The sequence below is a fragment of the Salvia hispanica genome, chromosome 2 (assembly GCF_029641045.1).
Source record: "Salvia hispanica isolate PSC_SH4W2 chromosome 2, Shi_PSC_v1, whole genome shotgun sequence".
Lineage (NCBI taxonomy): Eukaryota > Viridiplantae > Streptophyta > Magnoliopsida > Lamiales > Lamiaceae > Salvia > Salvia hispanica.
This window is the reverse complement of record NC_142693.1, coordinates 27,860,211-27,875,001: the sequence shown is the minus strand read 5'-3', so window position 1 is coordinate 27,875,001 and position 14,791 is coordinate 27,860,211. Positions and strand designations below refer to the sequence as shown.

The window sequence follows — 14,791 nt, the reverse complement described above, 5'->3', positions numbered from 1 at the left end:
TGAGTTATGTGTCACAGATATGTGGAGCTCAGCTATCATTAATTAATATGATGTGAAACACAGTCATTAAATACACGATTAAAATGTGAATAATTCATCTTGTGAATATTTCGAAAAATTTATAGCTTTTCAATTTGGGTTGTTTATAATTCAAAAATAACTGATTTTACTTCACTTTACAAGTTATTTTTCATTGAGTTTTACATACCTACTCCAAAACACATGTACATTAGGTGAGATTTTATAGGCCGCATCACGGTGAATTTAAACTCTTAGACATTTGGAATCTGAAAATAATAGTTGAGGTATACTTACTCGTTAAATATGAATTGACATATCACTGATACACGAAACATTAATATATTGGATAACTAAAACAATATAGCCTTGTCCTCACTGCTGTCTTCTAGCCTGATTCCTCACAACTCTTCTGCCTCTATCTCTTTTTTTAGGGCGCTGGAAACACTCAAATATCTTCTCAAAAACATCATCAACTTTCTCAAAGTATTTATACCTGAAACTTGGGCATAATAAAAGCAACCACGAAAAGATTCCTATGCCAAAAACATATCCAGCAGCAACAAACACATAACCCCACTCGATCTCCCTATCCGATTCCACTTCCACGTGAGGCGGTGATGGTTTTCCATCACTCCCCTCACATTTTCTCGTCAATGGTAATCCACACAAGCCTGCATTTCCCACATATGACTCATTATCAAATGTGGAAAGTTGGCCAACTTGTGGTATTTGGCCCTCAAGGCTATTTATTGAAAGGTTTAACTTTGCAAGAAATGTCAACTTTGCCAATTCACCTGGAATTTTTCCATCCATTTTGTTTGAAGACAAGTCCAAAGACTCGAGCAAACTCATACTTCCTAGAGATGGCGGTATATGTCCATTGAGGGTATTGTGAGACAAATTCAAGTATCTAAGGGAGTTAAGATTCCCTAGAGAAGATGGAATGCCCCCTGAGAATCTGTTGGAAGATACGTCGAGGGTTGTAAAGGTATCTAGCAGTCGCTTCATTAACTGATCCAATCCTTTCAATGTGAGTTTCAACTCTAAATAAGATAGATATCTTTTTGTTTCATCATCAGTCTGGTTTTCTTTTGCATCTATCATACCTTGAAATTTGTTGATATATCTATCAGGTAAAATGCCAACAAATGCATTATGTGATATATCCAATACTTGCAACTTTGGAAATGGCCGCTCTGTGTTTGAGTTTGAAGCCACCAACGACATTGCACCATTGAACTTATTTGACCTCAGGACGAGGACGCGAAGTTGAGGGAGTGTTTCCATCCAAAAGGGAAACACATCTCGTATTTTATTATCACCAATGTCAATCCCCAGAACGTCTTTGCAGTTGACTAGGGTGTGGGGTAGTATTCCTTCCAATTTGTTTCCATTTAGATTGATTGACTGAAGACTGCAACCTTTTGTGAATGTAGATGGAATGGGGCCACTAAGTTTATTTGCATTCAAATGGAGAATTACTAGTGAAGCGCTTAAGTTTCCAAGACAATATGGAAATGATCCTTCCAAATTATTGTATGATAAAAAGAGGACCATTAGGAATCTCAAGTTGCAAATGGATGGAGGAATCTCTCCACTTAAGTTGTTGGCGTTGAGTTCTAACTGCAACAGCTTTGATTGATTCACAAAGGTGGATGGTATCGAACCTTCAAGATTATTTTGTGCACGTTAAGTTTCAATATTGATATATATAGAATTAAATTAAAACAACATATCATCTATCGTTGTCATAAAATAATGCATTGCAGTAACATATAAATAGTGAAAATTGATAATATAACATCTCGAATTTCCGAACCCTAATTCTAGAGTCCTAAAAACTTATTATTGATGACGTGGGGACGCGAATTAGTTTATGAATGCATTTATTGCATGAGATGCTATGGCTGAGTCGAGTCTAGGGTTTGCGTTGGAAGTTTGAAAAGTCAAACTTGTTTATTATATGATGTGGCATGTGATTTATTAATTTATGAGATGAAATATTTGTTTATGGGTGAGTGTGAATAATAGAGAAAATTTCCATAAATACTAGCCATTTTCGACCCCTTGATTTTTTAAGAAGAAATTCTATTTTTCCGGATTTAATTTAATTCTTGGGATATTTATCCAAATTAAATCCAAGACCCAATTATTCCTTATTTTAAAGAGAGAAAAATCGCCCCCCCCCCCTTTGTTTCTTGGTGATTTTCGAAAAATCACCTATTGTGGGAAGGAAAAAAATTATTTTATTTTAGTTAGCCCCTTATTTGATTTCCTTCCATACCTAGAATTTAAATATTCTACTAAATCTTTCCATACCTCAAGAGATCTTGCCATATCTTATTTTAGTTAATATTCAAAATCCATGCCTTATTTAAAAAGGCATAGGGGACGCCTATTTCAATCCCAAGTTGGGAGAATTCTTATTTTTATTTTGCTTCGCGATATTTTATTCTGCTCCGTAAAATATTCAAAACGAAATCTTGGCTAATTAAGAGCCTAATTTTCGAAACCTAGAGGATTTTGCCCTAGGATCTATTTTTGTTAATTCTTCTTCCCTACTTCACAATATTTATTTATTTAATTGTGGAGAATAAAATCTTACCAAATATTCTAAAGATCTTTTTGAGCTCTATAAATAAGAGAAACCCCTAAACCTAGCCCCCATAATTTCGCCCCTCACCATACTACACGCCCCCTCCCTCTTTTCCTTCTCTCTCAATTTTCTTCTACTTTACTCCATTAATCCTCCATCCTTTGAGAAGAATTTGAGTTTGAGCCTCAAGATTTTTGAAGAACCAAGTCTTTACTTCGTTTCTACCGTTCGTTTTTCTCAAAAAGGTATTCTTATAATTATCTTCTTCTTTCTACTCGATTCCTCTTCTTTCTAACCGATTAATCGGTATTTTTGAACCCCCATGCATCTTGTTTGAGTGAAAGTGGGATAAAAAGGGATTTGGAAATATGTATGCATGTGTGCGTGTGTGTGTGCGTGGTGTGTGTGTGTGTGTGTGCGCGCGCGCGTGTGTGTGTTGTGTTTGTGTGGAGTGTGTTTGATGGCTAAATACTCTTGTATGACACATGTTGATATTAGATTTAGAGTTGAGATGCGAATGAAAGTCGCATCATGAACATAATCCTTGTTTGGTAATCATAAGATAAATCGATGGGAAAAGGTAAAATGTAGAGGCATGCATGAGTTAGGAGTATGTATTGAATCTGATTTGTGATATGTGCCTATGTGATTAAAAAGGTGAAACCTCGGTTGCGAAGCAGGATAACAAAGGAAAGAATATACTTGAAACCTAAGTAGTCGAGGTGGGCTTTACTCTTAAACTCTTTTATGTGCAAATTTATGAATGTGGAGAAATAAGGGTGGTTTAACTGTTATGCCATGCCTATGTCTGTTTTATTTTATTGTGATACTGTGCGCCTGATGCCTAGCTTGTGAGTTCGCTCCATTGGGCTATCGGGCTATGGATATGTTTATACGAATTCGGGTCTGAGTACGGGCCGCAAACCCTACCAGGCTGTGTACACGAGGGGATCGGGAGCCGTCCTTGCTAGTCGGCCGGTCTCGTGGGCGAAAAGTATGGCCACACTTTCGTCGCACAATGGAATGATTGTGACTTTTGAATTGTTGAGGGAAAATGGGGAGTTATTTTGACTGGCCAGTCTATGGAAAATATATTTTGTGATACTCGTGATATTTCTCTTTTCATTGCTTAAAACTCGAGTTCACTTGGTAAGAGTGGCATAACTTATAAAATGCTTTGGCAATGAGCTCACTGAGTATTAAATACTCAGCCCTGCATGTGTTTTCCTTATGTGCAGGTTGAACGATGACGAGCGGTGGCGGGTGTTGAGCATGATAATTAATTAAGATGGTTGTTTTGAACTTCGAGCGTAGTTGTGTCTTCATACACAACTACTCTTTCTCTTGGTCGTTTTCCGCTGAGTTTTTGATACACTTATGTTTATTTCGAATATTTTGCACTCTCCTTTCGGTTTAGAGGCCTCAGACTATCTTGTGGTTTTTACCTTGGAAACTATGTCGTACTCTTGAGATTCTCGATCGTAATTTATGATACCTTTCTTTTTCTTATTGAAGCTTCTAGGTTAAGTTGTTGTTTTAAATGCTCTGATAGTTCCATTAAATTCTTGGCCAAAACTCTTTAAATAAAAACCCTAGCCTATATCGAATTCTTTGAGTCTGTTTTGGTAGCAGTCGCCGCATTTATTGTACCCTAGGAGGGCGGGTTGTTATAGATAATTTTCTATTTTACTTTTACTATGTTAGACTAGTAAAGCTCTTATTCAATTAACTCACTTCACTCACATTTTATTATAAAACCTATATAGTACTTCATCCGTCCTACAATAGGAGTCACATTTGGTGTGTGCACGAGTTTTAAGAATTGTAAAGAATAGTGGATTAGAAAAAGTTAGTGGAATATGAGGTCCACTTTTTTTACATTGATTTTATAATAGAATGTGAGTGAAGTGAGTTAGTGAAATTTGGGTCCTACTTACCATTTATTGTAAATATGAAATGCGACTCTTATTGTAGGACAGACCAAAATGGTAAAATGTAACTCTTATTGTGGGACGAAGGGAGTATAAAAGTAAGACCCATATTCCACTAACTTTTTCTACCAATTTTATTTTCGAAGTCAAACAATTTCTTAAAACTCGAGCTAGTAAAAATGAAATATTTATCTACTGACAGATGGAGTATAACAAACTGTTCTAGCAGTGACATGCTCCCTCCTAAATAAATAGTCTCCTTTTTGTCATTTGGTTCGTTTTCACAAAATCAATTCACTTTCTATTTTTTGGAATATTTTTACCACACATGATGTTATTAATGATGTGTTTCCACTATCCACTGACATGACTTTTGAAAGAATTTCTCTTAATAGCTTATACTAATTTTACATTAATACTCGTTTCATCCCGAAAATCAAATTTTGGGGATAAGGGGGAGTAATATTTTAGATATTGTGAAAGCTCACCATTTAACTTGTTGGAGCCGAGCCATATGTAACGGAGATTTGATAGATTTCCGATGGTAGATGGTATGGGACCTTCAAATATTTTATTTGAAAGATAAGAAGGATATAAAATCAAATTTGTTAACATCTAAAATTGCAAATGCATATCATCTTGTCAACTAATTTATTGTAGATAAAAGCTCACCGTTTCATTTGATGGGAAAAAGCCCTAACTCATAAGTATAGATTCTCAATTGTGGATGGTATAAGTCGGTACAAGATGTTGGGAAAAGTTTTTCTAAAGACAATTTTAGATAGAGAATGATATAAATCAGTTATACTTATTAATTATTTTAATTATACTTGAAGGGAAGGGGAGTGTTGAAAGATCCCAATCCCAAAGCAACACAAATGTCAAGTTAGCAGAAGATTTCAGATTTAGTAAACTTTTACCAAGTCATGAGGGAATATTTTTTCATAACAAAAAAGATAGGGGATTTAGTCTATACCTAAGATGCTTGAAACTAAGAAACCAAATAAATGAAAACATCTTATGTGCTCATTCAATATCTTGAAACTTAACAAAATGCACATTCATTTAATTTTACTTATGGTAAAAAAATGTCTGTTATTGGAATTAGATGTTAATTGCCCAATTATAAAGATCTCATGTTGCATATACATGGAGGATAAGATCTTACCATTTAATACGTTGAAAGAGAGATCTAGGGACTCCATATTTGATAGATTTCCAATGGTGGATGGTATTGGACCTTGAAACAATTTAGTTAAAAATAAAGATATAATCAAATTTCTTTGCTTCTAAAAATGCATAGCATATGACCAGCACATAGGCCTGCAAATTTAATCCGCGGGTTTCAGGTATACCCGATCCCGACCCAATACCCGACAGGTTTTGGGTACCCGAAACACGAAATTATGGGTTCGGGTAGTTAAAGTTAGGGTTTTTCGGGTTTAGGGTACCCGACTAATACCCAATTAAACCCGATTAATTATGTATTTGTGATAAATATTTAGGTTCTTACTTGTTATCTTTTGAAAATAGTATATAATTATGCTTTCTCCATTTCATTTACATGTTCATTTAATGTCTTAAAATTATTTTAATCTCTTTTATGTTTCAATTTATGCTAAAAAAATTATTTTAAAATTAAATAGTGTGATTAATGTCTATTTTATAGTAGTATGGTGTTATTTTTAATAATTTCTATTCTCATCACAATATAATTTATATAAAGAAATAAATTTGAAATATAATAACTTCGGGTTTATGGGTACCCAATTCCGCATCGGGTATTAGGGTACCCGAATTTACATTCGGCTAGGGTATTGGGTATGATATTTTTAAGATTTCGAGTTCGGATACCCGAATTTTCGGGTTTGAGTACCCGCGGATACCCGAATTTATAGGCCTACTAGCTCATCTATATGGAATGCATTGCATTCTTTATTAAAAGTGGAGTATTATTTAATTCAAACTGTGGTTACGATCATTGCTAACATCCATTAGATCGAATAATAAAATCATCAAAGGATAGTTGATTATGCTAATTAATACGACTCTCCGTTCTAAAAAATATATGCATTTGAAATAACATGAAATTAATACACAATTAGTAAAATAAGAGAGAGAATGAGAATGGTACTTAAAATAGTGGATAGTGAAACCCTCATTATTATTAGTGTGTAATGATGGGCATAGTGGTATAAATTGTAAATAAATTGATGTATATGGGTAATGAGTTAGCGACAACATTCTATAAATAGAAATGCCATATTTTTATGGGACGACGGAAATTAGAAATTACACATATTTTTATGGGACGAATGGAGTACACCCTTCATCCTAGTCTAAGTGATACTCCCTATGTTCCACGTTGCTTGAGTCACTTTTTTTTCATACTAGTTTTAGAAAAATTATAATGAATAGTTAAAGTGGCAAGAGTGTAAAGTAAGAGAGAAAAAATGAACGGGAAGATTCTCTTCTACATTATTCTATTTCTTATTTTACTCTCTTCCCACTTTAACTATTTTTTTTATCATTGTTCTACAATGAGAGCAAAAAAGAAATGACTCAAGTAACATGGGATGGAGGGGGTATATTTATATTTTGGCACACAAGAATTTTGATAGTAGTGTTTAGTGAATCAAATTGTAATGGTGAAATAAGAAAGCGAATAAGTAAAAAATAGCAAGAGAGAATAAAGTAAACAGAAAGAGAGAAAAAAAGTAAAAAAAATGAATAAAGTAGGAGAGGTAAGAGCATAAAGTAAGAGAGAGAGAGGAGTTAACTAATGCCCAGAAGAAAACGTCTCACTTAAGTTGCAATATCTCAAAAAGGAATACGTGTCACTTAGGCTAGCTAGGCGGAGGTAGTATATTGCATGAGAATGCTTACCATTTAATTTGTTGGAATTAAGCCATAAGTAACGCAGATTTGATAGATTTCCAACGGTAAATGGTATGAAACCTTCAAAAAATTTATTTGAAAGATAAGAAGGATATATAACAAATTACTTTATATCTAAAATTGCGCATGCATATCATCTTGTAATATAATACTCCCTCCGTTTCATAGTAGTTGAGTCATTTTACCATTTCGGTACGTTCCATAGTAGTAGAGTCATTTCCATTTTTAGTAAAAAGTCAAAACATTTTTACTCACTTACTTTATTCTATTTTACTTTATCCTTTCTTTGTCTCTTTACCTTTTTCATTTTCTACATTATTCTTCTTTTATTTACCCTACCACTTAACACGATTTTTCTTAAATTCCGTACGGAAAATAAATGCCTCCACTATTATGGAACAAAGGGAGTAGTATATTTTACGGTCATTCAATAACTTGAAACTTAACAAAATGCAATGCAAGTAATTTTACTTATGGTAAGAAAATGTTTGTTATCGGAATTAGATGTAATGCACTTCCAGCAGTAAACGTAGTCGACGCCAAAAATGGGTTGAAAACTTCCTTTGTCAGAATAACTTGAAATTCACACAATGTTTGCGAATCGAGCTAAGAAATCAAAGTCATCGCGACAACGTTTAGGGGGCGAAAAAGACCATTTAATTTGGAGGATGGGATCTTACCATTTAATTTGTTGAAAGAGAGATCTAAGTTCTGTATATTTGATAGATATCCAATGGTGGATGGTATTAGACCTTCAAACAATTCATTGAAAGATAAATAAGGATATAGACATAATTTCTATACTCCTAAAAATGAACCAGCATACATCTACGAGGAATTCATTGCATATTCTCCAAAAGTATAATTTAATTTTAACTATGGTTATGAACATTGCTAATTGCCATTAGAAAGAATAAGAAATTTAAAAAGAGATATGTCAAGTTGCGAATTACTAGCGAAAGCTCACCATTTAACTTGTTGGACTTGAGCCATATGTAACGCAGATTTGATAGATTTCCAATGGTGGATGGTATGCGACCTTAAAACAATTTATTTGAAAGATGAGAAGATTATAAACCACATTTATCTACATCTTAAATTGCACATGCATATCATGTTGTGAACTAATATATTGTGGATATAAGCTCACCGTTTAATTTGATGGGACAAAGCCATAACTCGTAAATATAGATTCTCAATTGTGGATTGCATAAGTTGGTAAAAGATGTTCGTAAAAAGTTTTTCTAAATATAATTTTAGATAGAGAATGATATAAATCAATTATAATTTGCAAGAAATGTTTGCTTTAGCATTAGATGTTTATATCCCGAGTAGCTAAATATGGGTCCAGCTTGCTTAAATCAAGTACAGCCACATAATTAAATATCTTTAGGGCTTGTGATTTCTATATTTCTAAATAAATAAATAAATCAAGTGCAGACACATAGAGATCTCATGGTGCATATATATGTAGGATGGGATCTTACCATTTAATGCGTTGAAAGAGAGATCTAGGGACTCCATATTTGATAGATTTCCAATGGTGGATGGTATTGGACCTTCAAACAATTTATTGAAAATATTAAATAAAAATATAAATCATATTTCTTTTTTTCTAAAAACTGCACATGCATAGCATATGACCATCACATATATGAAGAATGTCCATTGCTTTCCTTTATAAAAGTATTATCTAATTCAAACTGTGGTTATGATCAATGCTAACAGCCATTAGAAAGATAAACAAATTCAATATTTATGTTTGTTAGTTATGTCTTTCAACAACATCTTTTAACATGTGATTTTCGTTAGGTCATGAGCTTGAGTACAACATGATGTTACTAAAGTTGTGGCTATAGAGAATAATAAATCATACCACTTAAAGAATTATTCTTGATTCGTAACTCAAGCAGAGCGGTCAAGTTCCATACTTCTCTTGGAATTGATCCACTAAGTTTGTTATCATCCAACCACATCATCTCTAATTTATTAAGAGCACCAAACTCTTTAGGAATAGTACCTGAAGAATTATAAAGTCACCATAGTCAAGTTCCCTCTAACCAATAGGTCTGAGATTCGAGTCAACAAGGGGAAGATGGGGAACCATCACTGATTCTCTTTGGAATAAAAATAATAAGTTGATAATCAAGAATATGCTGAAAATTTGTTAAATTTCAGTGTAGATATAAGACCATACCTCTTAGATTGTTCCAATTAAGCCATAATTCCTTAAGGTGTGTGATATTTCCAATTTGTGTAGGTACATGTCCACCAAAGTTGTTGTATGACAAGTCAAGAATCTCAAGTTGTGGACATTCACCCAAACTCACCGGTATCTCTCCCTCCAATTTGTTGATGGATAGCTGAAGTTCTTTAAGACTTGGAAGGTTGCTATATCTGCAGATGTCCTTTGGCAAGTGACCATGAAGAGAGTTTCCACTTAAATTTAGAGAAACAAGAAAAGAAAGATTTCCGATTTCTGGTGGAATGCTCCCATTGAGTCCCATACGCGAGAGATTTAAATGAGTCACCCTATTATAACACGAATCACAAGTAACTCCTAACCATGTACAAACAGAGGTCCCCAAAGTCCAATTTCTTTTCAAAATATTGTTAGGATCTGAAGAGACGAGGGGTTTGAAAGCAAGAAGTGCAGACTCATCAGTATTGATTTGATGAGAAGTAGCATGGCTAAGACAAGGAAACAATATGAGTATGAAAAGTAGGAAAAATGGGGAAACTCTCTCCATGTTGTCGATGCAGATTGCTAATTACAATTATGTGCTAAGAAGAAAACTCTTTATATTCAAAGTTAAAAAAATCTTTTCCAAGTCAAGTTAACTACATAGTGTGAAATCAGATAATTATCCAGCAAATCAAATTGTTAAAGAAGCTAAAGGTGAAAAAGTTGTGGAAAATGTGTCTGCACCATTATCTAGTCATATCAAAAGTGGAAAAAAATAAAAAAGCTAAAGGTGGAAAAATAAAGGAAAATGAGTAAAGGGAAAATATGTGTACACTATTAAGACAGCCAAATCAAAATGGATAGAAAGGAGATAGGTGGTAAAGAAAAGTGATAAGATGCAGCAAAAGGAAGAAGATAATGTGTGCAATTTTTCTTTATCAGAATCAATTATTTTGAAGAAAAGAGAAAGACAGAAGAATCATACTAGTGGGCTGAGATTTGTCACCTAATTTATCTTTTATATTCCTATATACTAGTACTTCCCCGTCCCATCTGCCATTTGGTGTAACACCCCGACTTTTTGACATCTTAGCTATTCTCAAAAGGGCGTTGAATGGCTAGAAAAAAAAAGTATATCGAACAAACGTTAAAACAATTAAAGAGACATTGAACGCATACGTTCGATCAAGAAGATTTTCAAATTTCGTTTAGTACAAAAGAATTGAAGTCCAAATAAGCAATCAAGTCCATAATGGTAAAGTATAAGTGTTGGGCTATGTTTAATTTCTCTTGAGCCCAAAGTCTTTTATGCTCAGCCCAATAACTAGAAGATCAGCCACTTCGAAGCCCAAACCACGGCCCGTGTCCAACCAGCCCGTCGAGCCCAGGGCAGCGATCCCATGTCTCGGACAGCAACGTGGCAGCCAAGCCATTCCCTCACCTACAAGAGAAATTAAAGAACTACTATTAGAAGGAAGAAACAACCCTTCTTTAACAATAGGAGACCAAGGACTCACCAAAGAAGCAAGTCAAATCCTGCAAGTCTTCACCTCATAGGGCAGCACCTGCATTCTTGTTTGTACCAGCCACAATCAACAATGGAGATTATTAGCTAAGTACTAGGTAGCCATATGGGAACAAAATGAAGTTAATAGTAAAGTACCTAGTACAACATAATAACATAAATGCATTAGTCCTCATCTCCTAGTATACCACCAGATTGCAGTTAAAGTTGCTGCAAAATCAAAGAAAAGGGAGATTTGCTGCAGGAAAATAACAAAGAAATACAGAAGCTCCAATTAAGGCTTCACGAGTACACACTCTACCTATAAATTCCCCTCCACACCACCTATGAACACTCTCCTACACACCATAAGAATTTTTCCAGCAATAGTGAGAGTGAGCTTTGTGAAAGGGGCAGTGAGTGGACTAAGCTAGCAAGAGCACATCAGTTTCTCTTCCAGTTTCATCATCACAGCAGGTAGTTCCACAACACCCTCATTTCATGCTCATGTAGAAACCAAGCACAAGCATGTTTAGAGCACCACCATTTCAGATCTTAACAGCATGATAGGAATAAATGGAAGACAACAATAAAGCACTTATGCTTAGGATAAGAAAATCTAAAGCTTTATTTCACTTCTAATGCACACCACAGTAAGCACAAGAACAACAAGCTTGCTTAGGCCTTTTCTCGCCCAACAGATTTTCACAATTTACCTCAGCTATGAAACTCAGGTTTAAGAACAGAAACTAATTCACACTTAATAAGAATCTAAGTAAATAAAATGGAAATAGGCTAAGACAGAAGACTTAGCTTTAGGCCGACAACCGAAGGGCTGTCCGGAGACGACAGAGGCTGTGGCCGACTGCGAGCAAAGGAGCTCCGGAAATCCGTCAGGACGACGTGAATTTGACGGAGATGGAGGAGCAGCCAAGTGGCTGGAGACGTGAAATTTTACCAAGTTTTGGATCATTATTAATTAACTTGGGCTACTGCTATTTGGGCTAAAGTGTGAATATGTGTTGGGCCAAAATAGATGAAGGAAGGATGGGCCAAGGATTTTAAAATGAGGTGCTATTTTATTTTGGAGTGCCCACGAAAGATCGAACCAAGGGGACGATGTCCACAGAAATTAAAATAGTCCTTCTCAAAATAATTAACTTAAAGGAAGATTTTGTTTTAGTAAAGCAATGCAATTAATTAAATTCCTCAATCGAATTAATATGCGAGTTTCAAGAATTTTTCCCTAACGAAAGAATACAAGGAATTTAATAGGAGGCATGCATCCTGATGAGATATTTTCTTGAGTCCAATTAGTATGTTGTTATGTTTATGTTTTTCACGAAGGACTATCTCTGCGAGTTAAGTTTAGAGCAAGAAAATTCAAGTTAAGGAAATTAAGCTAACGAGGTGGGCTTTCTTGTTAAAGGTTCAACTTTTACGAAAAGTATTTACGAGATTTCTATTTAAGATATGATTGTGGGCTTTCAAACTAAAGTATTTTTAGTGAGCTTTCAGATTATAAGTATGTTTACAGTCTTCATGAAAAGTATTTGGTGCTCTTTCTATTAAAGATATGATGTTAAGTGCGAGCTTGCTATTTAATGTGCAGTTTTATGAAAAGTGATATTTTCATAAAGTGAAAGTGATGTGATTTATAGTATGATGTTATGTGTTGCTTTACGAATGCTTGTGAACTATTAGCCTTTGTCGATTTTTATGTTTGATTTTGACCGATAGAAAAATGAGTTTATGTTTCAAGAATGTTTTTATGAGAAAAATAAAGTTGCAAAGGCTATGTTAAGCCAGGTTTTGTTTTGAACAAATGCCTATCTGTACTAGACCAAGAGTTTCAGTTTCAGTTGAATTCGGGTTTGTAAGTGGGATGAGCCCATACTGTCACGCCCCAACTCTTATGACATATGCACTTACTATAAATAAATTCAAAATTTAAAATAAATAATCCACAAGCCAAGTAAATGAAACGGTCATTTTATAAATTCAAAAAACCAACATTTATCAAGTACATATTCCAGAACATTCTAAACCATAGTGGGACCGTCTCACCACTCTATATACTACACATTTATCTACATGCAAAAATGATGAGGAAGAGAAGGTTGCCAAAATGTGTCAGCCGCCGACCCTGATAACATGTGGAGTTCCTACGACCCACGTCAACGAATAATTTCACTGATATCTTATTCCTGAAAAATATTAGTGGTTTATATGAGCCACAACTCAGTGTATATAAACCTTACCTTTAATTCCACATCTCAAAATCAAACATATTCTTTAATCAATATATATATAACAATAACCAACAGAAACAATTTCATATACATATACATATGCCACTCTATTCAGTTTATTATTCTGTGACAAATTAAGCCTGGTATCTACCCGGGATTTCCATTGTATACGACCCGAAGGTCCCTTTTTATTATTTGACCTTTCCACGAAGGCCCCTCTTTGATTTGACCTTTCCACGAAGGCCGCTCTTTGCATTTTGACCTTTCCACAAAGGCCCCTCTTTGCATATTGACCTTTCCACGAAGGCCCCTCTTTGATTTGACCTTTCCACGAAGGTCCCCCTTTGCATATATTTCATTGACCCGTAGGTCCATTATCATTGTATATGACCCGTAGGTCTATTGTCATTGATATCAGACCCAGGGCAAGACAGTCACATATCCTCTTTAATCCAATGATTCAAGTAATTCGAATGTCATGTATAAACATATCAATTGCACCACTCACATATCCATATCATATTCCACCATCAATATCAAATAACACATAACCAATTTAGTCTCACATAATATACTTCAAATATTTACTCCAATTTAACACATAGCTATCAATCACATAAAATATGTAAAATTAAAATTGTAATTTATACACACCTAATTAAGACAAGAATCTAACCGAACTTCTATTTCCGTCTCCTGATTCACAACCATCCGTCCAAGCTCAAACCATGAATTTATTCTCTATAAATTTGAGATTCCCTGCTGTCCGTCGGCTTTCTTTTTCTTTTCTCATTCCTCTTTCTTCAGCTAAAATCGCCCAAACTCTCCACTCTTTCTCTTCGTATAATCACTTAAGTTTATCTCTACCCTTCTGTAATATTACAATGCATCTCCTCTACTTTTATAAACTAAGACGTCGGTCTAACCCACTTAAATATATCATGCTAAAGTAATAAACGTGTGGCTAAGCTCCACTTACAAAATACATATATATAGCAAACATTTAGATATATTCATAAATTGGGTGTTCCGATCAATACAAGATATTTAAACAATTAAAATTATGACAAGTGTTATAACATGCATGCAACACATATGTAGGGATTTAATTTGTACACGTATAGAATAGATATTAAGGCATGTCATCCTTCCTTTTCTTTAGTAAAAGTTACGTGTGTACACATGCACATTTTATAAACTAAGCACTAAACTTATATTTTCATGCGCAATACAATAACATATACATATTAATCAAATAAACTAATTTAACTAGTTAACTATGTACATATATGTTTCGTCCATAAATATATAATAAAATAATATACACACGTCCATTTTAACAATTTCGGTAAAATCAAAGCTATCTATATATTCAACTATATTGAGTCGTCGTAACAATAAATA

At 34.3% G+C, this 14,791-nt stretch overlaps 1 protein-coding gene and 1 long non-coding RNA gene across 6 annotated transcripts; both read right to left on the bottom strand.

Moving 5' to 3' along the window:
• Nucleotides 1-288: 288 nt before the first annotated feature.
• On the bottom strand, nucleotides 289-10,384 carry LOC125200857 (uncharacterized). 5 transcript variants are annotated; one of them, XM_048098661.2, is made up of 9 exons: nucleotides 9,644-10,333; nucleotides 9,323-9,466; nucleotides 8,934-9,005; nucleotides 8,414-8,485; nucleotides 8,127-8,198; nucleotides 7,435-7,506; nucleotides 5,717-5,788; nucleotides 5,037-5,108; nucleotides 289-1,688 (listed from the first exon to the last, which is right to left on the bottom strand). In XM_048098661.2, exons 1-9 carry the CDS (start codon nucleotides 10,194-10,196, stop codon nucleotides 394-396), a joined length of 2,424 nt encoding a protein of 807 aa, XP_047954618.1. In that variant the 5' UTR covers nucleotides 10,197-10,333; the 3' UTR covers nucleotides 289-393. The 5 variants fall into 5 exon arrangements, with proteins under 5 accessions (XP_047954618.1, XP_047954622.1, XP_047954619.1 ...); XM_048098665.2 differs by lacking the exon at nucleotides 5,717-5,788 and having other exon boundaries at nucleotides 9,644-10,336; XM_048098662.2 differs by lacking the exon at nucleotides 8,127-8,198 and having other exon boundaries at nucleotides 9,644-10,336.
• A 366-nt stretch (nucleotides 10,385-10,750) lies between these two features.
• Nucleotides 10,751-11,431, bottom strand: LOC148932033 (uncharacterized). The gene is made up of 3 exons (XR_016135488.1): nucleotides 11,295-11,431; nucleotides 11,149-11,203; nucleotides 10,751-11,072 (listed from the first exon to the last, which is right to left on the bottom strand). It is a non-coding gene; the product is annotated as an uncharacterized LOC148932033 (long non-coding RNA).
• Between the last annotated feature and the right edge of the window lie 3,360 nt (nucleotides 11,432-14,791).